The 27,930-nt window shown below is 45.8% G+C and overlaps 1 protein-coding gene across 1 annotated transcript in view; it reads right to left on the bottom strand.

Annotated features, from left to right (window-relative positions):
- Positions 1-323: 323 nt before the first annotated feature.
- Positions 324-27,930, bottom strand: part of LOC124795553 (serine protease persephone-like) — a 42,668-nt gene continuing 15,061 nt past the window's right edge. Inside the window, exons 3-7 of the mRNA XM_047259626.1 lie at positions 20,399-20,487; positions 17,813-17,928; positions 11,593-11,846; positions 5,492-5,643; positions 324-1,128 (exon numbers count right to left, since the gene is read on the bottom strand). Coding sequence (XP_047115582.1) covers positions 967-1,128; positions 5,492-5,643; positions 11,593-11,846; positions 17,813-17,928; positions 20,399-20,487 — 773 coding nt within the window. The 3' untranslated portion in view covers positions 324-966. The remainder of the gene's footprint in view (positions 1,129-5,491; positions 5,644-11,592; positions 11,847-17,812; positions 17,929-20,398; positions 20,488-27,930) is intronic.

Here is a 27,930-nt window from a genome sequence, read left to right as displayed (position 1 = left end):
GTGTGTTGAGCTTTCAGAAAGGAGAGCTGTACAAGAGTCCAATGCCACCATTCCTGGAATTCTCAGTCCTCGGTCGTCTAATCCATCCGTAAAGAAGCAGAAACACTGGATTTAATAGAATATTGTTATTAAAACTCATGTGAAATCGACAAAATGCTGTAAGTCGGGTACATTAATACAATACTGAGTCCAAAATGCTATGTACATAAATACACAAGTGTAACTTAAAACCGCAACATTTCTCCTCAGGAACATATTACGTCAGAGAAATTCTGTTTTCGGACATGCTAGGCCCTATTAAACAGGACCATTAAAAGTGAAGGAAAAGTCATAATTTTTTCTTTACTTCTCTTACTTTTAGTATGTACATTGCTATAGTTATGTAGTATTTACAAAATAAACAACTATCATTTTATGAAAATGAATAACAGTAGTGAGTTGAATTGTTGTGAACACAGTACGTAAGAGTTCTATAGATTCGTCGTGTTGTGTGAGTGGTCCAGTCAATCGAAGTTTGATGTATGCTGAGATGATATTAGAAATAATACCAACTGGGACTGACGGTGAATTATTTTGTTGGCTGTCTTATTTGCAATATGCAGAAGTCATTTCAAAAACAGGAAGTAAGCAACTAGACTTGGATAAATTTGAAGTCTCATTACAGTACATGCGAAATATATGAGAAGTTGTTGTTGTATTGCCTATGGGACATAAATTTTTCTCATATCGATACGTCTTTGAAGCAATTATTACAATGTGCAAAACTGAACTCTGACACTTTTCACAACTAATAAATAGTATGAGAGCATTCTTACACTAAACAGTTAGGTTATCACAGTTTGACAGCCGGACAGTACACTTTACTGGCCATTGAACTAACTGGAATACAGTGTATGAAGGTATGTACTGGAAGACGAAGTTCAATGACTACGACTCCCATAAGCAGTTTAGTTTATGAATAATGTTTTATGGCCACACGTGTTTCTCAATCCAGTCTAGGTAGTTGGAGACTCGCGTGTACACACTGGGTATGGAACCGCCGCACGGTTTCGGCCCTACGCTGGTAATCCCGACAATTGAACACGGAGCACGTTCTCCGATGACTTGAAGAGGGCCTCCGGAATCACCCTGAAACAGAACGAACAATCGTTTAGTTAGACAAATTTAAGTACAGGACTCACCCACACATCTTTCTCCATAGATTCTAGCGTGACTCTTTGGAGATGAGAAATGAGTCAATATAAATACCAACTACGACACAATTGAGTCCACGCAAAGAGTGATCGAGGAGGTACAGCGTTTTCTCTCGTTATTTCCAGTCGACGTTCACAAAACATTATCCTCAGCGTACCGAATTACTGAAGATGGTCATTACCATTTGAAATGGGTTATCGACAATGCTGCGCTATCATAGACTGGAAACAAGGAAAAGAATTACGAACATAAATAAACTGAGTATATGCTATTATAAAATAGTTTTGTTAGTTGCAATGAAAGTGCATCTAACACGTATATACACTGAAGACCCAAAGAAACTGCTATACCCGTCTAATAAGGTATAGGACCCCCGCTTGCGGGAAGAAGTGCCGCAACACGACGTGCCGTGGACTCGACTAATGTCTGAAGTAGTGCTGGAAGGAATTGGCACCATGAATCCTGCAGGGCTGTCAATAAATCCGTAAGAGTGCGAGGGGGTTCAGATCTCTTTTGAATGTATGCAGGTCATCAGACAGGATGGTTACGTACGTGTCACCTGTCAGAGTTGAATTTAGACGTATCACGGGTCCCATATCACTCCAACTGCACACGCCCCACACCATTACAGAGCCTCCACCAGTTTGAACAGTCCCCTGCTGACATGCAGGGCCCATGGTTTCATGGGGTTGTCTCCATACCCTTACACGTCCATCCGCTCGATAGAATTTGAAACGAAACTTGTCCGATGAGGCAACAGTCATCAACAGTCCAATGTCGGTGTTGACGGGCCGAGACGAGGAGTAAAGCTTTTTGTCACGCAGTCATCAAGGATATACGAGTGGGCCTTCGGCTCCGAAAGCCCATATCGATGATGTTTTGTTGAATATTTCGGACGCTGACACTTGTTGATCGCACAGCACTGAAATCTGTAGTAATTTGCGGAAGGGTTGCACTTCTATCGCATTGAACGTTTCCCTTCAGTCGTCGTTGGTCCCGTTCTTGCAGGATCTTTTTCCGGCCGCAGCGATGTCGGAGATTTGATGTTTTACCGGATTCCTCACATCCACAGTACACTCGTGGAATGGTCGTACGGGAAAGTCTCCATCACCGCTGCCTCGGAGATACTGTGTCCCATTGCTTGTGTGCCGACTATAACACTACGGTAAAACTCAGTTAAATCTTGATAACCTGCCATTGTAACAACAGTAACCGATCTAACATCTGCGCCAGACACTTGTTGTCTTATGTAGGCTTAGCGACCGCAGCACCGTATTATGACTGTTTATATATCTACATATTTGAATACGCATGATTGTACCAGTTTCTTTGGCGCTTCAGTTTACATTGAGCTCACCTGAATTTCAAATGGCTGGAAATGTACATGTCGTCCAACAAAAGTACCATAAATGCTTTGAAAGAAAGATGCTCATATTCCATTTATATAATTCAAAAGTTTGTTATGTGACAGATAACACGTTATTTTGACATACGAATTGGCAGCCATGCAGGTAGACATGGCCTGACAAACATAAGTGAACCATTTAGCACACTCGATTAGATGTCAATGTAACTTGGTACTCGTGCACGCCGTGTGCGGATATCTAAATGATTAGAGCGGGAGTTGTCTGTGACAGGTAGATCGGCCTCCAGTGTATGCTAGTGACGTCTGCGTTTCGTGTTGTCGCCAGGCCTGGTAGGGTATATAAGAGGCGTAACGGCGGCGTCAGACGTTTTTAATCACCGTGAAGGACGCGCAGCTGCCGGATACTTCCGCGAGACAACGTTATCGGCAACTGACAGAGTTCGACAGGGGTAGTTGTGGGCGTCCATTTGGCCGGCTGTTCGAGTAGTGCAGTATCCACATTTGTGGCATATTCGGATGTGACAGCAGCCTTACGTTGGACTGGATGGGAACGTGAGGACAGCCCAAGTCTGACCACCAGAATGGAGGCTCGCTGAGTTGTGCACCGACCACTCTGCAGCTCATTCACATCCGCGACTGCCACCAAACAACAAGTACTTGACTGTACGTCTGCCTGCACTATTGGTCGGAGGCCGGCTGGCAGCAGTCGGACTAGGGGAGTGACGACACGCCTGCCGTGTCACCGCGACACGGACGGCTGCTTTTAGAGTGGTTCTGGGACAGTGAAGCGTGGACTGCGGATGTCTGGCGTCGCGTTGTCTTTGGCGATGAACTGTGGTTCTGCACCGCCGCGGATGAGCATCGTCGGCAAGTATGGCGGCGTCCCGTTCTTCAAATGATCTGGAGAAGCACGGCGGCTGTACTCCTAGCGCCACGATATGCGAACTCAGCAGGTGTGACCCGTGGTGATGGCTGGCAGCGACAGAGAGCTGGCCGGCCCTGCCGCACCTCCCGGACACCCTACGCTCTCACCTGTGTCTTTCCGTGCGGTGTGGTCGTACCAGACCCAACTCTCTTTATTTGTTCATCAGACCCAGAAAATATTAGATACAGACTCCCAAGTAGATGCTATTTTCCTTGACTTATGGAAGGAGTTCCATACAGTTCTGCACTGTCGCCTGATAAACAAAGTAAGAGGCTACGGAATATCAGACCAGCTGTGTGGCTGCATTGAAGAGTTTTTAGCAAACAGAACACAGCATGTTGTTGTCAGTGGAGAGACGTCTACAGACGTTAAAGTAACCTCTGGCGTGCCACAGGGGAGTGTTATGGGACCATTGCTTTTCACAATATATATAAATGACCTAGTAGATAGTGTCGGAAGTTCCATGCGGCTTTTCGCGGATGATGCTGTAGTATACAGAGAAGTTGCAGCATTAGAGAACTGCATCGAAATGGCAGGAAGATCTGCAGCGGATAGGCACTTGGTGCAGGGAGTGGCAACTGACCCTCATAGAGAAATGTAATGTATTGCGAATAGATAGAAAGAAGGATCCTTTATTGTATGATTATATGATAGCGGAACAAACACTGGAAGCAGTTACTTCTGTAAAATATCTGGGAGTATGCGTGCGGAACGATTTGAAGTGGAATGATCATATAAAATTAATTGTTGATAAGGCGGATGCCAGGCTGAGATTCATTGGGAGAGTCCTTAGAAAATGTAGTCCATCAACAAAGGAGGTGGCTTACAAAACACTCGTTCGACCTATACTTGAGTATTGCTCATCAGTGTGGGATCCGTACCAGGTCGGGTTGTCAGAGGAGATAGAGAAGATCCAAAGAAGAGCGGCGCGTTTCGTCACAGGGTTATTTGGTAAGCGTGATAGCGTTACGGAGATGTTCAGCAAACTCAAGTGGCAGACTCTGCGAGAGAGGCGCTTTGCATCGAGGTGTAGCTTGCTTGCTGTCCAGATTTCGAGAGGGTGCGTTTCTGGATGAGGTATCGAATATATTGCTTCCGCCTACTTATACCTCGCGAGGAGATCACGAATATAAAATTAGAGAGATTCCAGCGCGCACGGAGGCCTTCCGGCAGTCGTTCTTCCCACGAACCATACCCGACTGGAACAGGAAAGGGAGGTAATGACACTGGCACGTAAAGTGCCCTCCGTCACACACCGTTGGGTGGTTTGCGGAGTGTAAATCATACGTAGTACGTGTCTCTGTGAAGTGGTTACGCGACGCTGAGCTACTGCCGTGGCCAGCGAGATCCCCCGATGTGTCGTAGCAGGGACGTCAGCTCCACCTGCGTGCCTGCATCCAGGGCGTGACGGACCAGTCCGAGCAGTCGCAAGCCAGCTTGCACCAGGAGGGGATGCGACGGCTGCGTGACGCCGTCCCCAACGTGCAAGTCCTTTCTAAATTTGACTCGATTTTGTAGTAACTGTCGCGCGGGATTAGCCGAGCGGTCTCAGGCGCTGCAGTCATGGACTGTGCGGCTGGTCCCGGTGGAGGTTCGAGTCCTCCCTCGGGCATGGGTGTGTGTGTTTGTCCTTAGGATAATTTAGGTTAAGTAGTGTGTAAGCTTAGGGACTGATGACCTTAGCAGTTAAATCCCGTAAGATTTCACACACATTTGAACATTTCTTTTTGTAATCACTGAACTGACACCTGACTCGTCTTTGTAATCACTGAAATAACATCACACACCCTCCCACCTCTGAAGTTTCATTTCCTTCTCCCCTCCACTTTTGCCAGCTTCACTTTTTATTTTTGCCAGGCTGTGTCCTTAAAACTACGTCACTCTCACGTAAAGAAGAAACGTGGAGTCGTTTTGACGTCTGAATGGTGAATGAATTGCAGTTTCCATCACCGCATTTTTGCATGATGTGCTTACGCCAATGCGCAGAACTGGCCTGAAGTACTTACGACGCAGGTGTCGGCCTTCCCCTGCGGGTCGCCGGCGCAGATCACCGACGAGTCCAGCCCGTTGGGGAACTTGTTCTCGTAAGTCCTCTGGCAGTGCGACAGCGGGAACGGCGAAATCGTTGTTTTCAGCAGCAGCGGGCTCATCCTCGTCCCTGCAAAGAGGTCGAAGAAGGACTGTTAACAGCTGTTACCCTCGGCTGCACGAGGAAGTGACTGATATCTAGAGGAGTAACTATAAATGTTTATAACCGCCGTAACCGGTGCGTCTCACTACATACAAGGCTCTATGCACAAAGAAATGATCCATTTATTCACATAAAATAAGAAACGGAAGAAAAATATTAGGATGCAGTTAATCTACTTCTCATTACAGGCAGATAATACTACCTCTTTCTGCTGACACAGGCTCGTAGCTCGAAGATGCAGGTGCTCATATGTCCAGAAAAAATTTACGTTTTGTAATTATACTAGTACTATTAATTACTTGAATCATTCACACATCAGATGCACAATAATGCTGTATGACGTGGAACAACTCAATATTTTATAAAGTCATTATGTTACAAGGTCAATATATTACGATGTCAGTATACCAGATAATATTTGGAGAACAGTCCTCACACATTCAATATGGTACGGCACTACAGACGTACACTGACGAAAAAAGAAATTTGGAGCACAAAAGAATAATTAATGTAGAGTAACGAAATTTCGGGACTACATTTGTCTTGGAAAAATATTTAAGTGATTAACATTGCGAGATGTCATGTTAATATAATCGCGAAATAAGCCATTGCAAATGTGAACTGCTGATATATTAATAACCGGTGTAACTGCCAGAATGTTGAATGCAACCATGAAACGTGCGTGCATTGTGTTGTACAGTTGCCGTATGTCAGTTTGTGGTATGGAGTCTCACGCATACTCTACTTGATCGGTCAGTACGCGTACGGTAAATGCTGGTTGTGGATCAAGCTGGAGCTGTAGACCGATGACGTCATATATGTGCTCGACTGGACACAGATGTGGTGACCGACGACATGCCAACACTTTGTACAGCATGTTGGCTTACAACAGCGGTATGTGGAGGAGCCTTATCCTGTTGGAAAACACCCCCTTGAGTGCTTTTCACGAATGGCAGCACGACAGGTCGAATCACCAGACTGACGTACCAATTTGCAGTCAGGGTGCGTGGGATAACCACGAGACTGCTCCTGCTGTCACATGAAATCACACTCCGGACCACAACTGCAGGTGTAGGTGCGATGTTTCCAGCACACAGACAGGTTGGTTGCAGGACCTCAACTGGCCTCCTACTAACCACCACACGGCCATCATTGCACCAAGGCAGAACCAGAGTCCATCAGACCACTAATCTGCCCTGCAGGGAGCTCTCGCTTGACACCACTAAAGTCACAAATGACGGTGATCTGGGGTCGGTCTGGCTCGGAGCTGTCTCAGAAGTGACCAATTTGCAACATTTCGTTGTGCCATGTGGTGCCGACTGCTGCAGATGGAGTACGATGCGCCACAGCCGTACACCGAATAGAACGTTCTTCTCTCTCGGCAGAGCGACATTGCCGTCCGGAGCCCGGTGCTCTTGCGACTGTACGTTCTCGTCATCACCGCTGCCAGCAGTCACTTACAGTGCCTACTTTCTCGATAAGCCTTTCTGCAGTATGGCAGAAGGAACATCAAGCTTCTCGTAGGCCTGTTACACGACCTTTTGCGTTGGTTGATGATGGCGTCTTTGGCGCCTTAAAGGCATTCTTGGCTGGCTCATAAAGTCCAGTCCCAAAGGTGACTAATGGTCACGACCATTATGGCGTGCATTCAGAGCCAAACTGATTTGCATCCTCATAGTGACGCAACTACTACCACTCTTATGCGATTGGTGCAAAATGTGAATAGACATCATATTTCAGAACTGGAGACACGCCTACCAACTTTCGTTTACGTCGGGCAACTCCTTCCTAGTCCTGCGATTTTTTTTCCGTCAGCGTACTTGCTATCAGAGTGAGTGCACAGGAAGTATAGTGAGACTTCAAACGGGGCGTAGTTTCAGGACCGTACTAATCCCGGCATTCACTCAGTGATGCTGGAGTGACTTGTATGTTGGTCCACCGTTAGTGGCCTTATTGCAACAGAACGCAGAGAGACACGCAGACTTGGAAACGTACTATTAAGTATCAGACACCAGAGAATCTAGTCACAGGCATGCTGAACGTGACCTCAACAGGCAAAATTTCTGCTGTTGTTCAGGTATATTGTCTGAGTACTACGGTTTAAGGAGTGTGTAGACAGCGGCGGCTCGTTACAAAGTATCCTTTCTTTCAGGAGTGCTAGTTCTGCAAGGTTCGCAGGAGAGCTTCTGTAAAGTTTGGAAGGTAGGAGACGAGGTACTGGCAGAAGTAAAGCTGTGAGTACCGGGCGTGAGTCGTGCTTCGGGAGCTCAGTTGGTAGAGAACTTGCCCGCGAAAGGCAAAGGTCCCGAGTTCGTGTCTCGGTCGGGCACACAGTTTTAATCTGCCACGAAGTTTCGTTACAAAGTACTTCATTACGATCACTTTCTTTCCTCCATTTATCTCGCTATCTGAATTGCACTCAGTCCGTCGGCATTACCGTGTAAATGTCGACGATATGCGCTGCATGTTTTTAGGAGAAATGAACCTTTTCCAATCATACATGGTACCTGCTGCTGGAAAAAGTAACGCCCACATTACTCTTCGACCTAAAACTTGCATTCGGTATCAGTTCATCTTGTCTCGGATACATCTTTCCAGCAGGCCAGCAGTGACTCTGCAGTGATGTGCAGCAGTGTGTGTGTGTGTGTGTGTGTGTGTGTGTGTGTGTGTGTGTGTGTGTGTGTGTGCTGAGGTGTTGCGGGCCGCAGTGACGGACCACCACGACGCGGCACTTTCGCTTCTGCCTGACGGCCGTCGCGTCGCTCTGCGTTTTGCGTTCTTCGTTTTGGTGGCTGTGTACTACAGGGCTTTCCACTGCTGTGAAGGTGTTCTCACAGAAACAGCGGTACGTGGTGTGACGAACCGCATACTGTAATTACATAACTACTCGAGATCACGCGACTCTTACATCAAAACTCAGAATGTATCCCTGAATCTCATCGGTAGAAAAATGGCTCTGAGCACTATGGGACTCAACTGTTGAGGTAATCAGTCCCCTAGAACTTAGAACTAGTTAAACCTAACTAACCTAAGGACATCACAAACATCCGTGCCCGAGGCAGGATTCGAACCTGCGACCGTAGCGGTCTTGCGGTTCCAGACTGCAGCGCCTTTAACCGCACGGCCACTTCGGCCAGCTTTCATCGGTAGATTTCTGGTTCAGCTTGTAATGATGACGACTGCTTCAGTGAAAAGTTATTTCAGGATATCATACCGTAAGACGTTAAAAAGTGAGTACGAGCAAGGAACTTAAGTTTTTGACATTTCTACCACCAAATTACTGTCGTCTGTGGTATAATCTCAATAAATATGAATCTCAAAGCACTTACTGTTAAATTTCCAAGCAATGTTCACAGCAATAAATCCTATAACTTTCTGTTCATTTATTATTTGTCCGGATTTCTGCTGTTTATCAGCTGTGCACAGATATAAAAATTTCACTCTCTCGCGAAGGTACCTTCGAAACCAGTTCCCTGCGTCGGTCATTTGATCGAATAGCTCCGTCTGTAAAATGAGTTTTCATTGTGGACTAGCACAGTTTCAGCACTATGCTGGAATACACACCTGGACAAAAAATAAACGAAAACTGCGTATGGCTTATCTGGCCAGGACTCCCCTGCTGAGGAGTTCGCCCGCCTGCTGCGAGCCATTTCGTTTGCCGGCACTTCCGTCGAATAAAGGAAATGTCAACGGTGACGCAGCTGTCCCTACCGATATCGTTTTATGCAACCCACAATGTTATATGTAGCCTCCAAACGCTGCGGGAGGTTCTCATACTCTCTCGTTCGCTACATGCAAAGTAATAGTGCTTCAGAAAAGAATAATGGACGAGACTATTTGTAGGAAATTTAATCAAAATGGTTCAAATGGCTCTGAGCACTATGGGACAACTGCTGAGGTCATTAGTCCCCTAGAACTTAGAACTAGTTAAACCTAAGTAACCTAAGGACATCACAAACATCCATGCCCGAGGCAGGATTCGAACCTGCGACCGTAGCGGTCTTGCGGTGGAGGAAATTTAGTGTACTTAAGTTCCGTACTGGGATCCGTTTTCGCTTGAGGCTGTAGTTGTCGAATAATTCAAGAAAAACGTACAAGATTGACCTGCAAAGGCACCCTACTCACACACTCTCCCCCCCCCCCCCCCCCAACCCCTCCATCCCGGTCATGGTTTCTGGTATGTTCTGGGTGGTATTCGCTCCTACGAACATTTGCGAGTGCACGAATTATTTCCCACATTGGAAATTTTTTGGCCTTCATTCAGTGGCATTACGCCACTGGCTTAGTCGATCACTCGAAAATTGTAAAACTGATGTTTGTGTAAATTTTATGTAACAATTTTGCGAATTTAAGCAGCAGAAAAAAATTATATTGTTTTACTCGTCAGTTCTTCTGACTACGAAACTACTGTGTTTCTACGGGTTAAATTTGTATCGAATTACCTGCCTAATTAGTTTTAGCGTAACGTTTACAAAAGTCGTTTTTCTTTCGGTACCTTCACGGGCACGTTTAAATTAATAATGCTAACGAAACAACCGACTATGCTGGTGGTGTAAGAGTCCAATCGATACTGACCAGAAAAGGTGGAATATCGGAAACAATTCATGTTTGTACTGTGGTATTAGGGCTTTCCCGGCACGAATCCACCCGGCGGATTAGTGTCGAGGTCCGGTGAGCTGGCCAGTCTGTTGATGGTTTTTAGGCGGTTTTCTATCTGCCTCGGCGAATGCGTGCTGGTTCCCCTTATTCCGCCTCAGTTTCACTATGTCGGCGATTGCTGCACAAAACAAGTTCTCCACATACGAGTACAGCACCATTGCTGTACCACGCAAACATAGGGGCTACACTCGTCTGGTGTGAGACGTTCCCTGGGGGGTCCACCGGGGTCCGAACCGCACAATAACCCTGGGTTCGGTGTGGGGCGGCAGAGGGGTGAAGTGGACTGCGGTAGTCGTCGTGGGGTTGCGGACCACTGCGGCTGCGGCGGGGACGGAACCTCTCCGTCGTTTCTAGGCCCCCGGTTAACATAGCATAACATAACATAACATAACTGTGGTATGAGGGAGTGTCAGGAACAGTACACTAGGGCTCCTGAGTGGTGACGGTTGAGTATGGGGGTGGAGGTGCGTTTGAAGGTCACATTTGTACATTTCCTTGAGTAGCTCGAAATCCGTTGCCTCTGGCGAGAAACGTATCCCTGTAGAACATTTAACTACATTAAACGTCGTACAAAAGGGTCATGTTCGTTTTTCTGCAGGAGTAATAGTTTGCGTGTATCAAAACGAATATATAGTGGAGGCGTGGGGGGTGGGGGTGGGGGGATGGGTGGGTTGGTCGCTGATGGTGTCTGAGCATTTATGTAATGTGTCTGTGTGGATGGATGACAACAGAGCGACACAATGACACAATCAGTGTTTCCGTGGTAAAACAGAAACAGGAGGAATGCACCAGTGTGGAATAGGTTCAAATGGCTCTGAGCACTTTGGGACTTAACATCAAGGGTCATCAGTCCCTAGAACTTACAACTACTTAGACCTAACTAACCTAAGGACATCACACACATCCATGCCTGGTCGTGCGGTTCCAGACTGAAGCGCCTAGAACCGCTCGGCCACTACGGCCGGCTGTGGAATAGGTGTGAGTGTGTGTTTAGTGAGTGAGTAGGATGACTGTGTATAAGTTGGACGTAGATTCATCCTAACAGATTTCTTTTACCGTTAACTGCCTTCCGCTCTTGTATAATGTGTGTAACTGTAAAGCAGAAGTGGTACGAGTATCGCCCGTTGTGCTGCGTTAATGTTGTTGTGAATGACCGCGGTGTTACAGTGGGAGGGGACGGTGTACGGACGTGGTACAGGCTACAGTGGCGGCGAGGCTACAGTGGCGGTGCGGCGCGGCGCAGGTAGGCCTACCCACCGCTGGCCGTGGTCGCGCCCCAGCCGGTGGCGGTGAGCGTGGGCGGGTCGCCCCCCTCCGTGTACAGGCAGGCGGGGAACACGGAGTCCGAGAACTGCACCCGCCGGTCCAGCCTCAGCAGCGCGATGTCGTTGGCGTAGTAGGGCCGCTTGTAGCCCGGGTGGACGACCACCTCCTTCACTCCGTACATGGAGTCACTGCCCTCCGTGGGCGGGATCTCCAGCGTCCCGATCTGCACCCGCAGAGGTCTCCTCCTGCAATCCAAAGGTCCGGGATTATCCCTGCTTTAATGTAGAACAGATTCTCTCACGTGGATGCCAGTCTCTTTAACGACCGTAAACGGTACCTCTAAGCAAATTTGTCACAAGGAATTCGACAGACAAGACAATTAACTTTTATTTACTGTTTTCAAATCAAGAGCATTACTTTACATTAATACTTGTTCCATAGATCATGAATACGGCATTTCGTAATGATATATATTACAGTTGCCACTTCATATCTAAAAATTCATCTATTGAGTATAAGGAGTTATCATTCACAAATTCTTTTAATTTGCTTTTAAATGTTGGTTGGCTATCTGTCAGATTTTTAATGCTATTTGGGAAATAATCAATGGCTTTTGTGGCAGCATAATTCAGCCCTTTCTGTACCAAAGTCAGATTTAGCCTAAAATAGTGAAGATCACCCTTTCTTCTAGTGTTGTAGCTATGAACTTCACTATTATTTTTGAACTGGCATGGGTTATCAACAACAAATTTTATAAGTAAGTATATGTATTGCGAAGGTACTGCGAATATCCCGAGTTCCTTAAATAAATGTCTGCCAGGTGATCTTGGGTAGACTCCAGCTATTATTCTGATTACTCGCTTTTCTGCAATGAATACTTTTTCTGTTAGTCATGAATTACCCCAAAATATGATACCATTTGAAGACAGTAAATGAAAATAGCCATAACAGGCTAATTTACTGATACGTTTATCAGCAAAATTTCCAGTAACCCAACAGTATATGTATATGAACATAACCGTTTCAGCAGATCATCAATGTGTTTCTTCCAATTCGGTTTCTCATCAATGCACACTCCCGAAATTTTGAATATTCGGTCTTAGCAACAGGTTTCTGTTCAAAGTCAATATTTATCAATGGCGATACGCCATTTATTGTACAGAGTTATGCACACTGTGTTTTCTGAAAATTTACCGAGAGTCCATTTGCAGAGACCCACTTCATAATTTTATGAAAGACATTGTTTACAATTTCCTCAGCTAACTCTTGTTTGTTGGGTGTCATTACTATAATTTTATCATCAGCATCTTCATGAATATAGAGTGGCAACCCATTAATATATATTAAGAACAATAAGGGACCCAAGACTGAACCCTAAGGGACACCATTTTTGATGCCTCCCCAGTTAGAGCTCTCTGCTGATTTTTGCAGACTATCCATACTGTTAATCTGAATCTGTCATGTACAACAACCATTTAAACTTAAACGTGATATTATTATCAAAATCACGTTGCAAAATTATAGCTTCATTGTGAGCATCATGAAAAATATTCAATATAACATCTTATTTATGAACAATGAAATAAAATTAGTATCAAACCTTCATCACCTGAAGTTATGAGCGCAAGGAGACAATATCTTATTGCAGCACAGACGTGATGTTCATGATTTCTATGTGTTGTATTAAAATACGTTACTTAAAAACTTATCTCAAGTGGCTACTTGATCTGAAGAATCTTTATTTAAACAACTTTTTGAAGTGCTTGAGTTATATGTATCCCGTTGAAACAGGCAAATTGAAACCCCTTCTCTTCCCAGAAATGTTTGGTTTGAACCATTAATTGTCAACTAAAATTTATTAATAACTGAAGAAAGTTTATAAGGAGTTTGCTCTTCATTTGTAACGCTTAAGAAATGTGTAACTACCGTACTTCCACTGAACATTCTTAAACTGAAACCACAGATACAAAATCCGGAAAGAGCGCAAAATTACGTATCGGACGATCGTCTATTATAGGTCTACGAAATATGAAGTACCTGACGTAACAGGAGCATCAGAAAAGTGTTTGGTACATTTTTCATGGGGAACTAACTCTGAGGAAACACTGAGAATTCTGTAAAAAGCGTACCGCAGTAGGAGAGTGGATATTAAAAGTCAATTTCTCAGCGATATTTGGACTGTTTTGGAAGGAATCCTATTAATTTTCTGTGCCAACTTGTTATTTGTGGTCGAGACTAGGTTCCATTTGTTAACGAAGGAAAGCAGCAGACCAAAGCAGAGGGTGCAAGCAGATGGCTCTGCACCAAAACAGGCGAAGTTCAACTCGTCGGCTGGAGCGAAGTATATCAAACAAGTGAATAAATGGATTTTGCAAATGATGAAAAACTAATCTATACTCATAATAAATCTCTAAAACCACCGTGTGTCTGTCTGTTAATCTTTCAACACGCTAATCTCCAAACGCGCTAGACGAATTTTCATGGGGTTTCCTAAGATAACGTCAGCAAATTTTAGTAAAACTTTATTGTATGTCTGTCTGTCTGTCTCCACATGTTAATCTCCAAAATTACTATACGGACTTGTATGGTGTTTTCATTGGTAGCTTCAGCGTAGATAAAAGAAGTGTAGGCGACGATTTGCGAGTACCCATATTTTATTCTTCCAGTATTTTAGAGCGAGAGTCCTTACAGGGTTAGTCATTTGCAACAAACTTTATTCGCAATTTCAAACCTTTACGAAAATTGTTCTCATTACAACTCCCATATAATGATGAAACGAAAAAAATAAAGCTTACCGCTTGCTACCTTTTCCCTGTTCGTACGGTGAAACTGTGGCATGAGGCACATCGTTTTAATTTATTATTGATTACTGATAACTGTATTCACGATATATTTTTCAGACAGTGTTCACATATGGCTCTGAATAAATGTGCAAAATTATAGAATTGCGCGGCACATAGTTCAGGAGAAATGACGTAAACAAAATGCTTCAAATGGCTCTGAGAACCATGGGACTTAATATCTGAGGTCATCAGTCCCCTAGAACTTAGACCTAATTAAACTTAACTAACCCAAGGACATCACCGACATCCATGCCCGAGGCAGGATTCGAACCTGTGATCGTAGTGGTCGCGCGGTTCCAGACTGAAGCGCCTAGAACCGCTCGGCCACAGCGGCCGGCTGACGTAAACACTGAGATGCATGAAAATCCGCTGCATTTCGCATGACTCTTGAATGTATTACTTCTTTGATATTAACTCTGTTCGCAACGCATGTAGCACATAGTAGACACATGTGCCGCTGAATTTATCTACAAAATTATATCATTCTATCGTACAGGGAGAGGGAGAGCAGGAGATCGACAGAGAAAGAGGGGGGACAGCAGATGGACAGAGAGATGGACACAGGATTGGGATGGTGGTGGAGGAGGTGGACAGAGATGAGGGAGAGAAGAAGGTGGGCAGGAAGGCGGACAAAAGAGATGGACAGGGAGAGGGGCAAGGAACAGATTGACGAATAGAAATGAAATAAATACATGCCCGGTCAGCTTCTGCTAGTCAGCTAGTCTTTCATAAAGACAAGGCACATGCTTACAGAGCCGCTTCGGTGATGCAAAAGTAAGGGATTTTAAGTATAAATTGTTGGAACGTACACACTCTTCAACAGAATACGTAGCCTCTAACTTAAATCTTATGCAGAACCTAAAGAAACTTGTGGCTGGAAAATATTTCGAGTTCAATGGAAAGGTAGCTGAGGCCGTAGATGGGTGTTTTGCAGACCTTACAGAATCACACTTCAGGTCTGGCGTCTAATCTTTTCGACCGGAAAAACGTTGAAAAAGAGCATTGACCCAAAAGTGAACAAGTGCGTTAGTGACCAAAGAAACACTGCCTCTCACTTGCAGGCCGACAGCTTCTTATTTTGTCCTTATAGAATACGTTCCATGAACATTTTGTTGTACATCCGAACGTAAGTTACCGTACCTAACGTATTTGGTACGTTCTGTCTTGGCAGTACTACAGTCTTCTAAATCTGTTGGGATTGTTGCTATGCAAGCTATCTATGCTAATGAAGTGCTGAAATAAGAAAAAGAGTACGTGACATTTACATACATGTTAACACACATTCACTGGCAGCAATTTGTTGATATTCACATTAGGTTAAACAGTTACTTTTTTCAGGACATCTATTTTTTTTATATTTGACAAGTGTGAAAGTTTTAGTTAAAGCATGGGTGCTTATGTTCTTAGGTTTAACACAGCGATTCAAAGCACCGATAAATACAAGTGGCAATGGATGGAGGGCTCATCCAAGAACTGATGCTGTCCGGCTCATAAATTGCTTACTTATAATTCATTCAAGTAAAAATACAGTCGTACAGGTATATGATAAGAAAACGTGAAGGGACTAAAGTTGGTATCGGCTTCTTACAACACACATTCGCCGTTGAAACAGAGTTCGGTGGAAGGGGGAAACCTTTACCTCGCCGACAGCGAGGTGGCTGCTGCAGAGCACCCGGGGAAGCACGACGAACGGTGGCCGTCGCCGCCTGTTTAGGAAACCACCGCAGCATTCATTTAAAGTGGTTAAGGGCAACCCTTGATAACCGAAATAACGCGACTGGACAAGTGTGTGAACTTTCTCCTAGTTCTGGAACTGTAGGCGCACTGAAGGGCGACTACCTTGTTTGGTGGTGTTGCCACCGTAAAGTAGAAGTGGAACTGAAAAATGCGGGTAAGCACACTGTGAAAAGTGGCTCATTTAAACTTTACAGCATTGATAATGCAGTATAATTCAGTTTAAAGCACTTAAATGTTAATACAATTCCACGCTGCAAATATGGAGCGAATTTAGATGTTGTTTCTGTAGTTAGAATTGATTTCACGTTGAGCTCTAGAACAGATCTAGTAGGTCTCGGGTACGGGAGTGTGCAGGTAAAGTTAATCGATTAATTTGGGATGCAAATACTGCGAACAGAAATAGGATGACAGGTATACTGAGGTGATAAAAGTCACGGGACAGCGATGTGCACAAACGCAGATGATGATAATGTCGTGTACACAAGACACAGAAGGGTAGTGCATTGGCAGGTCTGCCGTTTGTAGTCAGTTGATTTATGTGATAAAGTTTCCGACTTATGGCCTTATGACGGGAATTAACAGACTTTGACCGCTGAATGGTAGTTGGAGCTAGACGCATGGGACATTCCATTTCGGAAATAGTTAGGGAATACAGTGTTCTGAAATTCTCAGTGTCAACGGTTAGCCGGAAACCCCGAATTCCAGGCATTACCTCCCACCACGGACAATGCAATGGCCGTCTGTCTTCACTTGACGACCGAAAATATCGGCGTTTGCTTAGAAATGTCAGTGCTAACAAACACGAAACGATGCGTAAGATAATCGCAGTAATCGATATGGGACGAATGACGCAGCAATCCGTTAGGACAGTGTGGCGAAGTTTGGCGTTAGTGGGCCACGGCAGCAGGTGACCGCCTCGGAGTGCCTTTGCTAGCAGCACGACTTCGCCTGCAGCGCCTGTGCTGGGCTCGTGAATGTATCGGTTGGAAGACTGTTGCCTGGTCACACGAGTCCCGATTTCAGTTGGTTAGAGCTGATGGTAGGGATCGAGGGTGGTGCAGACCGCGCGAAGCTGTGCACCCAAGTTGTCAACAGGGCACTGTGCAACCACTGGAGTGGGCTGCGTTTACATGGAATGGAGTGGATCCTCTGGCCAAACTGAACCGATCATTGACTGGAAATAGTTATCTCCGGCTACATGGAGACCATTTGCAGCCATTCATGGAAATCATGTTCCCAAACAACGATGGAATTGTTACGGATGGCACTGCGCGATGTCACCAGACCACAACTGTTCGCGATTGCTTTGAAGAACATTGTGGACAGCTCGGGCAAATTATTTGGCCACCCAGGTCACCCGACATGGGAAATAATCGAGAGATCGCAGACTAATGCAGGGGGAACACTTGCGCAATTGTGGTCGGCTCCAGAGGCAGCGTGACTAAGTATTTCTGCAGAGGACCTCCATGCCACGTAGATCCGCTGCACTACGCCGCCGACACAATGCTAGGAACTGCCCCATGACTTTTGTCACCTCAGTGCGTATGCGACACAGTGAGAAGGACGAGGCGGCGGAGGTGCGGCCTCTCCTGGTAGCTCAGTGACTGCCGAGGCAGCAGTACAGTACTCACGTGATCCTGTTGGCGCAGCAGTGGGCCGCGGTGAGGACGAACTGGTCGCTGATGAGGGTCCCTCCGCACAGCCAGCTGAGGCCCTCCGTGCCCGCCACGCTGTAGCCCAGGGCCGCCTGCAACACGACAGAGTCTGCTTGTACACTCCACACACTACCTGGTCGAGTGTAGTTTTGAACCGGTACTACGGGTAGCCACTTTCCGTCCCGTTCAACCGGTGTAAGGAGCGACGGGAAAATCCTCAACAGGCCGCTAACCGCCTCTGAAACTCTCACGCAGCTTAAGCGAGTTATGCGATAGGCACCAGAAAAGTGATGCGCAGTCTTCCTTCAATAGTGGTTTTCTGCATTTGCGCAATAGTCCTGGGTTGCTCACAAGTACCTCCGAGGTTTCACAAAACGACTGCACGAAAACTATAGGAAATACAGAAAATAGATTCACTGCCAGTGGTCAGAGCGTCTTTCCAAGATTTTAACTCTTATTACAGGTGATCAACATGGGCGCCGCAAACGTCAAAACCAGCGTGCAGTTCATTGAAGCCCCTTCTGCTTCTTTCAGGCTGCAGAAACGATTGCAGTGCTTTTTGGAAATCTGGCCACTGGGGCCGGCCGCGGTGCTCTAGCGGTTCTAGGCGCTCAGTCCGGAGCCGCGCGACTGCTACGGTCGCAGGTTCGAATCCTGCCGCGGACATGGATGTGTGTGATGTCCTTAGGTTAGGTAGGGTTAAGTAGTTCTGAGTTCTAGGGGACTGATAACCATAGATGTTAAGTCCCATAGTGCTCAGAGCCATTTGAACAATTTTTGTCCACTGGGTTGTTTATTTGCAGGTGCTAACTAATTCGATGCGACAATCCAGAGCAGATGAAATGATCGTGTTGCATTGTTGGGCTGGAGGCCCCATCCGGAGAAGTTCGGCCGCCGAGTTGCAAGGCTTACTTCAGGTGATGGCACACTGGGTGACTTGCATGTCGGTGATGATGAATGATGAGGAGGACAACAGAATACTCAGTCCACGAGCGGAGGAAACCTCCAATCCGCCCGCGAATCGAACCCGGGACCGCCGCATGATAGGCAAAGCGCGTTACCACTCAGCTAAGCAGGCGGACTGCACAGCAGAGCCCGCCGAAGTGGCCGAGCGGTTCTAGGCGCTACAGTTTGGAAACGCGCGACCGATACGGTCACAGGTTGGAATCCTGCCTCGGGCATGGATGTGTGTGATGTACTTAGGTTAGTTAGGTTTAAGAAGGTCTAAGTTCTAGGGGACTCATGACCACAGCAGTTAAGTCCCATAGTGGTCAGAGCCATTTGAACCATTTTTTTGCGCAGCAGATGATTTTTCTACATCTTCCGTCTCGCCTACCCCCCCTAATGGAGGACTCTACAACTACGCTTGGACTAAAGCATCATGAAACATACTATTCATTAAGTATTCATTGCAGCTATGGAAAGTCTTTAGGAAAATTCTGAAGCTGATTTCAGAGGCCAGGCGAAACAGAAGGTTTTACGTTTTTCATACAATTATCGGCTTGAACGTGGCGGAGCTGAATAAAACACACAGAATTGTTCCTGATACGAAACATCGCGGATGAGGATTCCTGACAGTTAGCCGCAGGACGGAACAGCTTCGCCAAAGCACGGATGTGCGAACTATCCCATCTGTAAGGACAGGCTCTTCTTTTGTTGGAGTCAGATGCAAATTATTTGTAGCAGACGTGCTTGCAGAACAGATCTCCGTGTTGAAGTGTCGGCAATCTCTGTAAGATATCCACCACAGGCAATAGCCACACATAACACCTTGCAGTGTAAATTATGTAGTGGTACAGTAACACGAAGACTGGTATGTGAGTCTGTGCAGTAAATCATAAGCAGTGGAATACGCCTGACATTATTGTGACACACAACGAGCTGGACGCGCTAGAAGAGGCTCAGTCAGGTTGTGACGCTTCTCCTGCAGAATCTGCAGCCGTGGCGTGTGCAGAGCTTCCCGCAGGCGTCGATGGTGTGCGGCTGAGGTTGCCACAGCGCACACGACTGTCGAGTTGGTGGCACACGTGTAGAGTCCCACTCCTCTAGCTCCTCAGTAAGCAGCGTGACCGGGCTGAGGTCACTCCGTTCCAGTCCTGCTACCTAAGAAAAGTTGTTGGCAGTACGGGGCATCGAACCCATGTGCTCTGCATCGCAGCCAGACACGCTGACTACCGAACCGCGGAGGCGGGCTTCCCAGCTAAGACTGTGAGACATTCAGATGAAACTTAGAACAAACTGAATAGGTCCAGCTTTTTTTAAAAACAAAATTTTCTCGACCTTCCATTTTCAGTGCTCTTATTTTTCACCGTTCGTCAACTCCATGTTTCTAAACAAGGCCGATGTGGTGTTGACGTTACTGGTGGATAAGGACGTCTGTTGTATATGCTGAGGGTGATTTAAGTCAGCCACGAAGAACACCGTTCTGCCTAATATGGCTCTAGCATAGTACCTAGTGTTCACTCCCTGGGAGACTTGCGTGGCGTGCATCGACACGGACCGTGTAAAGTGTACTTACATAAATGTATAATGTTGTAAGCAAAAGCATTTTCTTAGACTTACCATATGTGGAAACTCCGCCTGTCGAGCTTTCTCGCCGTAGAGGATGTGGTACGTCAGACCATCGCGTTGACTCCTGTAGGACTTGCAGGCTGTGTAAGAGAAGAAACAAGGCTCTCAGTAGTTCCATAGCATCTGACGACATCTCTGAAATTGGTTAGTATTTTTTGTTGTATTAAAACTTAAAAATAATTGTGTTCGTATTCGGTTCTATGCAAGTTGAAGGAAACCATTTTATACAGGATAGATACTAGGCAATTAATGCGTTAAGACGGACCGACTTTTCATGCAGAGTGGTTCGTATTTACTGTTTTGCCAGTTTTCCACGAAGAACCCAGGGAGGTAAGAAACAAACCCATCTGCAATATCGGATGCAACATACTTTCTACAAACAAGTATGTAATGAGATCGTTAATCGACTTCATTATTTGCACTTCATACAGTTTGAGACAACTATCTATCTGTGTAATTGCCAGAATTTCTATTGCTTGGATTCTCACCGTTTCATCAGTGGTTTTCTTTAGCCCGAATCGCCAGGTAGTCTGAAATTTACTGCACCAAAAGGGCTCTAAACTAATTTAGGCCGTACTTAGGGACAATTTAAGTGGATTGTTCACTAGCTGCCATGTCTGCGCAGGTGGTAGCGTCATGTCGTTCCGACACCCGTGCTTTTATTTGTTTTCCATAAGTGACTTTTGCTGGAAGTGAGGGAGATGCAAATTTGCGAAATTTTCGCTGTTGGAGCATGCTTAATATATCTACCAAAGGCCGAGGTAGCAGAACCAATGTATTTACCCGCCTTTTGGAAGCTCCTCTATCGAAAGATGAAGAGGGAAGAGGTGGTCAGCATCTACATCTACATCCATAAAAAATGGTTCAAATGGCTCTGAGCACTATGGCACTTAACATCTGTGGTCATCAGTCCCCTAGAACTTAGAACTACTTAAATCTAATCAACCGAAGAACATCACACACATCCATGCCCGAGGCAGGATTCGAACCGGCGACCGTAGCAGTCGCGCGGTTCCGGACTGCGCGCCTAGAACCGCTAGACCACCGCGGCCGGCTCTACATCCATACTTCGCAAGCCACCTGACAGTGTGTGGCGAAGGGTACTTTGAGTACCTCCATCGGTTCTCCCTTCTATTCCAGTCTCGTATTGTTCGTGGAAAGAAGGATTGTCGGTGTGCTTCCGTGTGGGCTCCAATCTCTCTGGTTTTATCCTCATGGTCTCTTCGCGAGATATACGTAGGAGGGAGCAATATACCTCTTGTCTCTTCGGTGAAGGTATGTTTTCGAAACTTCAACAAAAGCCCGTACCGAGCTACCGAGCATCTCTCCTGCAGAGTCTTCCACTGCAATTTATCTATCATCTCCGTAACGCTTTCGCGATTTCTAAATGATCCTGTAACGAAGCGCGCTGCTCTCCGTTGGATCTTCTCTGTCTCTTCTATCAACCCTATCTGGTACGGATCCCACACTGCTGAGCAGTATTCAAGCAGTGGGCGAACAAGCGTACTGTAACCTACTTCCTTTGTTTTCGGATTCCATTTCCTTAGGATTCTTCCAATGAATCTCAGTCTGGCATCTGCTTTACCGACGATCAACTTTATATGATCATTCCATTTTAAATCACTCCTAATGCGTACGCCCAGATAATGTATGGAATTAACTGCTTCCAGTTGTTGACCTGCTATATTGTACCTAAATGACAAAGGATCTTTCTTTCTATGTATTCGCAGCACATTACACTTGTCTGCATTGCCATTCCCTGCACCATGCGTCAATTCGTTGCAGACCCTCCTGATTTCACTACAATTTTCCATTGTTACAACGTCTCCATATAGCACAGCATGATCTGCAAAAAGCCTCAGTGAACTCCCGATGTTATCCACGAGGTCATTTATGTATATTGTGAATAGCAACGGTTCTACAACACACCCCTGCGGCGCACCTGAAATCACTCTTACTTCGGAAGACTCCGTTGAGAATGACATGCTGCGTTCTGTTATCTAGGAACTCTTCAATCCAATCACACAATTGGTCTGATAGTCCATATGCTCTTACTTTTTTCATTAAACGACTGTGGGGACCGTATCGAACGCCTTGCGGAGGTCAAGAAACACGGCAGCTACCTGTGAACCCGTGTCTATGGCCCTCTGAGTCTCGTGGACGAATAGCGCGAGCTGGGTTTCACTCGACCGTCTTTTTCGAAACCCATGCTGATTCCTACAGAGTGGATTTCTAATCTCCAGAAAAGTCATTATACTCGAACATAATACGTGTTCCAAAATTCTGCAACTGATCGACGTTATGCTTACATTGAGCAATTCAAGGAGACAGCAGGATGCTGTTTCTGGAGAAATTCGAACGCAAACACCTGTAGGTGAGTTTGTTAAATGCCGCTTCCGTGGCGGTATTTCTGCGGGTGAAATCAGTCGCTGATTATCACCCGCGGTAGGAAGCGCCTGCGGGCGCTGTCATTATCTCTCACGCCCAGCGAGCAAAAACAGGCCCCACGCAAATACCAGCTCGCCTGGCCTTCACCTTCGCCTCCCACACCGGAGCTGCTGCTCGCTCGCCACACGTCGTGGCAGGTGGCCGCCCGTCCACTGCGCAGCGGGTCGCCAAGCGCCTATCGCCGCGGCGCTCTCTCCTGACAGTGTTTCTAACTGCGGGTCGTCGCTCCGCTGTTACGACTGTCTCCTTGAATTGGTCAATGTGTGCATAAGGGACGGTTGTTTAGTACACCCCACAAGCTCATGTACGGAGGTGTGACCTTCGGTTTTGTTCGTGACAGTATAAACACAGGATGTACATAACGTCCGGGACCACTTTCAATTATTTGTTACACAAAAACAAAACATTGTACAGTGTTGTGTACATAGTTCCGCGTAGTCAGCGCGTACATAACTTTCCCACTAGAGCGCGCCCCGCTAAGCACAACAGCGCAGGCGCAGCGCTCGTCCGTCTCCGCACTGCGAGATGGCGCTGCCATAGAGACGGACCAAATTCTGTTTCCGCCGATCCGCGTATTAATATGTAATGCAGCCAATGAGATTGCTGCTAACATAGAACCTTTTCTCCTTGCGGATCACACTCGCTCAGTGATACCCGAACGCTTTAGGTATTATAACGAGTGTACAGACCTCCGATTACCAGTCTGCATTAGTCTGTACCAGTCTGCATTTGTCTGTACCAGTCTATAGTCAAGTTTCAGTCTGGGCCTAATAAGATTACCATATTCCTTTACATAGCCATGAAGACAAATGACTAGACACTTTGTCAAGTATCAGAGATATGTGAGAATAAGATTAACGTACCAAGACCAAAGGAACTTCAGATTGTCAATTGTAAACAGCATCCTGAATCAAGTTACGTAATTCCTACTTCGACATGTTGCAGCAATGGATGATGCCTCAAATGCATTCGGACTCTCCGTTCATCTTTCAGACATCACCGTCAATCTGCTACTCTAAGCGTGCAAGTGGCTTTTCTATCGTCTGACCTAACGGCAGAAGATAAACACGCCACGATAAGACCACGGGACATATTGCTGACACTCGCCTACTTCGTTAGAGCGACAAGTCAAATAATCTGATGGTGTGTGTACCGAAGGTCTTACAGTACGCAAACCACATACAGATAGCATACATATGTCATTTTGAGGAGAAGCCCTGAAAGTTTTTTTTTTTCTTTTTTTTTTTTCATGTATACCGCCACAGCATAGTTTGGTAATTTGCCGACAGTCAGCGCTAGTAGGAAACATGTCACGTCGGAAACTGTACGGGCCATTCTTCTTCGCCGAGAGCACTGTCACTGGATACTCCTACTTGGACATGCTGCAGCGATGGCGGATGCCTCAAATGCATTCGGACTCTCCGTTTATCTTTCAGCCGGATGGGGCTCCACCCCGTTTTCATCGTGAAGTTCGCGGGTACCTGAACACGGAGCTGCCGCATCGATGGATCGGCCGTGCTACAGAAGAGGACAGTTGTTCCATGAAATGGCCTTCCCGATCACCAGATCTCACTCTGTGTGACTTTCTTCTGTGGCGACACATTAAAGATCTGGTGTGTGTACCGCCTCTACCACGTGATGTAGCAGACCTCCGGGAGAGAATACGGGAAGCGACTGCCACAGTCGACGATGCCATGCTGGGACAGGTATGGCAAGAATTCGATTACCGTATTCACGTCTGCCGGGTCACTCATGATTTGCATATCGAATGTTATTTTCTCTTCAAAATGCAATATGTATGACATCTATACAATGTTTAGTTCTTGTGCAATAAATAATTGAAAGTGTTCCCGGACTGAATATACACCCTGTATATTGAAATACCTCACTATTGTCGCATAATTAATAACTAACTACACATACATCATATTTACTGACCAGTTAAAGGCGAATTGCGACAATAAGCACGGTTAGACCATTTTCTTGCGTTAATTGCACGAAAAAGTCGACATATTTCTCGCGCCGAAACTAATGGCTGTGGAAGTCTATGCTAGTTTTTCATGTTTCAAACATTCAGCATTATACAAGTCAATGTCACAGGCTCATGCAGGATACGCAGTATTGTTCGCTGAGTTACCAGAAATTATATACATGAAGGTAATTTTCACAATTTTCGTAAAAAATATATGGTCGTAGAAAAATGTGAGTAGAGATGGATATGAATAAAATGTTGCAGTCTAAACTCAATTCGAAATTACGAACTATCCCTCATGTTGTTCAGCAAGTCGATAAATTCGGGTAAGGTTGTGTGTGACCGTGCGGGGAGGCAACAGTGTTGACCGGCGTACAGCTCCCGTCGTTATCCAGGGCCACCTTACCGCTGGGCGGTACATCGAACGGATCCTGCTGCATCATGCAGTGACTGCTGCGTAGTGCGGGGTACCGGAATTACTTCTCATGCACGATAATGCCGGGGTTCATGTGGCGGGAGCCACCAGGTATGTGTCGCGAAACCTGGATATTGAAGTAACAGAATGGGCAGGGCTGAGTCCCGACCTAGACCCCATCGAGCATGTGTGGGACACCCTTGACGGACGTGTTTGTGGTCTCCTGCTGCACCACACACTTTCCAAAATCGCTCGAGGGGTCTCACTGAAGAACTGAAACGGTTGCCACAGGGTGACCCTTGTAGACTTACATCTAGCATACCATGTAGTTGTCAGGCCATATTGAACGCACACGGATGTGATACACGTTGCTGAAGCTCTCAAAGTCCAATGAAAAGCACCCATGATCACTGGGTGAATGTCCGGCCGCGGTGGCCAAGCGGTTCTAGGCGCTTCAGTCCGGAACCGCCGACTGCTACGGTCGCAGGTTCGAATCCTGCCTCTGGCATGGATGTGTGTGATGTCCTTAGGTTAGTTAGATTTAAGTAGTTCTAAGTTCTAGGGGACTGATGACCTCAGATGTTAAGTCCCATAGTGCTCAGAGCCATTTGAACCATTTTGAACTGGGTGAATGATTGTTCCCACTTGTCGGACCTTTCTGTTCTTTTTGTGTAAGTGAAAGGATATAATGATATTTTGTTGTGTTCTTAATTTGTGAAACATATAGGTTTAATTCGCTAACATACCCAGTCCTCAATTATTGCTCAATGGAAGATGGCAGATGCCCAAAGTGATGTTCCTCTATTCATCTGAGTTGACTCAAGACAACTCATTACCTCGAAAACTACGCATTGCACCAAAAAAAATGTTGTAGATGAAGACTTAATATTAGTTAGGAGAACATCTGTATGTTTTACAACAGGCCACTCCCTAACCTACCTCCTGCGTGGGCAGGGTCAACATTGTATTTTAAAATGCGAACCACCCCTCTCCCAGTCATACCATTTTTATTGCATATTCGAATTCTATGCTAGAAGATGCGTACGGTTCACTGGATCCACCCTTTTCCATTCGTGGTAGATGGCGGTATAATCGACAATTATCAGGTGTGCCTATTTTTGCTATTACGAACCGACGCATTTGATTCTACATTTCATTTACGATAGAAATGCAAACCTTAATGCTATAATGGTTGATATTTACGTGTGAAACATACTTTATGTTGCAATTTTGATTGTATAGTACGGTATTGTTAGCCGTTCCAATGTCTGGATAGATACGACGTTCAGCGTCGTTCAGGAAAAACGACCAGGATGTAATAGTTTTCTGCTCCCAGCAGGATGGTTCAAATGGTTCAGAGGGCTCTGAGCACTATGGGACTTAACATCTGAGGTCATCAGTTCCCTAGAACTTAGAACTACTTAAACCTAACTAACCTAAGGACATCACACACATCCACGCCCGAGGCAGTATTCGAACCTGCGACCGTAGCAGTCGCTCGGTTCCAGACTGTAGCGCCTAGAACCGTACGGCCGCTCCGGCGGGCCCCACCGGGATGGTTGATATCGGTGAGTCTCCTTGCTTCTCACCACTGGGGTGCTTGATTTCAGTGGGTATCCACGGCAGGTGCGCCTGTCGCTGTCGCTTCGTGGACGTTTTACCTCATTACAATGGTTGTGGTTTGTATTCCGCCGGCAGCCGCGTAGCGGCCAGCGCGAGAGTTATAACAGTTGGATGGAAACACACACCGAAATCAGTCAGCCTGATGGGGGATTCGAGGGCGGCTACCCAAATTAACCATTCTGATGGTTTGAGGACTCAACACGTCAGAACACTGTTGCGGAAGCAACGAAAAAAAGCATGGCAAATTCAGAAGAACGCAAAATCCCCAAGACTGGTTAAGTTTCACGGAAGCTCGAAATTTAGTGCGGACGTCAATGCGAGATGCTTTTCATAGTTTCCACAATGAAACATTGTCTCAAAATACGGTAGAAAACCGAAACAGATTCTGGTCGTCTGTAAATTACACCAGTGGCAAAAAACAGTCAATACCGTCACTGCGCGACAGGGATGGAAATGTTACCGATGATGGTGCCACTAAAGCGGAGTCACTAAATACAGTTTTCCGTAATTACTTCACAAAAGAAGACGAAGTAAATATTCCAGAATTCGAAACCAGAACAGCTGTTAGCATGAGTGACATAAAAGTAGATATTTTAGGTGTTGCGAAACAACTCAACTCACTTGAGAGAGGCAAGTCTTCCGGTCCAGATGCTATACCAATCAGCTTTCTTTCAGAGTATGCACCAAAATAGCGCCTTTCTTACCAATCGTATACAACCGCTCACTTGACGAAAGGTCTGTTTCTAAAGACTGGAAACTAGCACAGGTCACACCAGTATTCAAGAAAGGTAATAGGAGTAACCCATTGAATTACAGACCCATATCACTGACCTCAATTTGCAGTAGGATTCTGGAGCATATACTGTACTCGAACATTATGAATCACCTTGAAGAAAATGATTTATTGATACATAACCAACACGGGTTCAGAAAATATCGTTCTTGTGCAACACAGCTAGCTCTTTATTACCATGAAGTAATGAGTGCTGTCTACAAGAGATCTCAGATCGATTCCATATTCCTAGATTTCCAGAAGGCTTTTGATACCGTTCCTCACAAGCAACT

Source organism: Schistocerca piceifrons, chromosome 4 (genome assembly GCF_021461385.2).
Source record: "Schistocerca piceifrons isolate TAMUIC-IGC-003096 chromosome 4, iqSchPice1.1, whole genome shotgun sequence".
In the NCBI taxonomy this organism is placed as follows: Eukaryota; Metazoa; Arthropoda; class Insecta; order Orthoptera; family Acrididae; genus Schistocerca; species Schistocerca piceifrons.
Note: the sequence above shows the minus strand (reverse complement) of the source record. Positions and strands in the feature narration are given on the sequence as shown.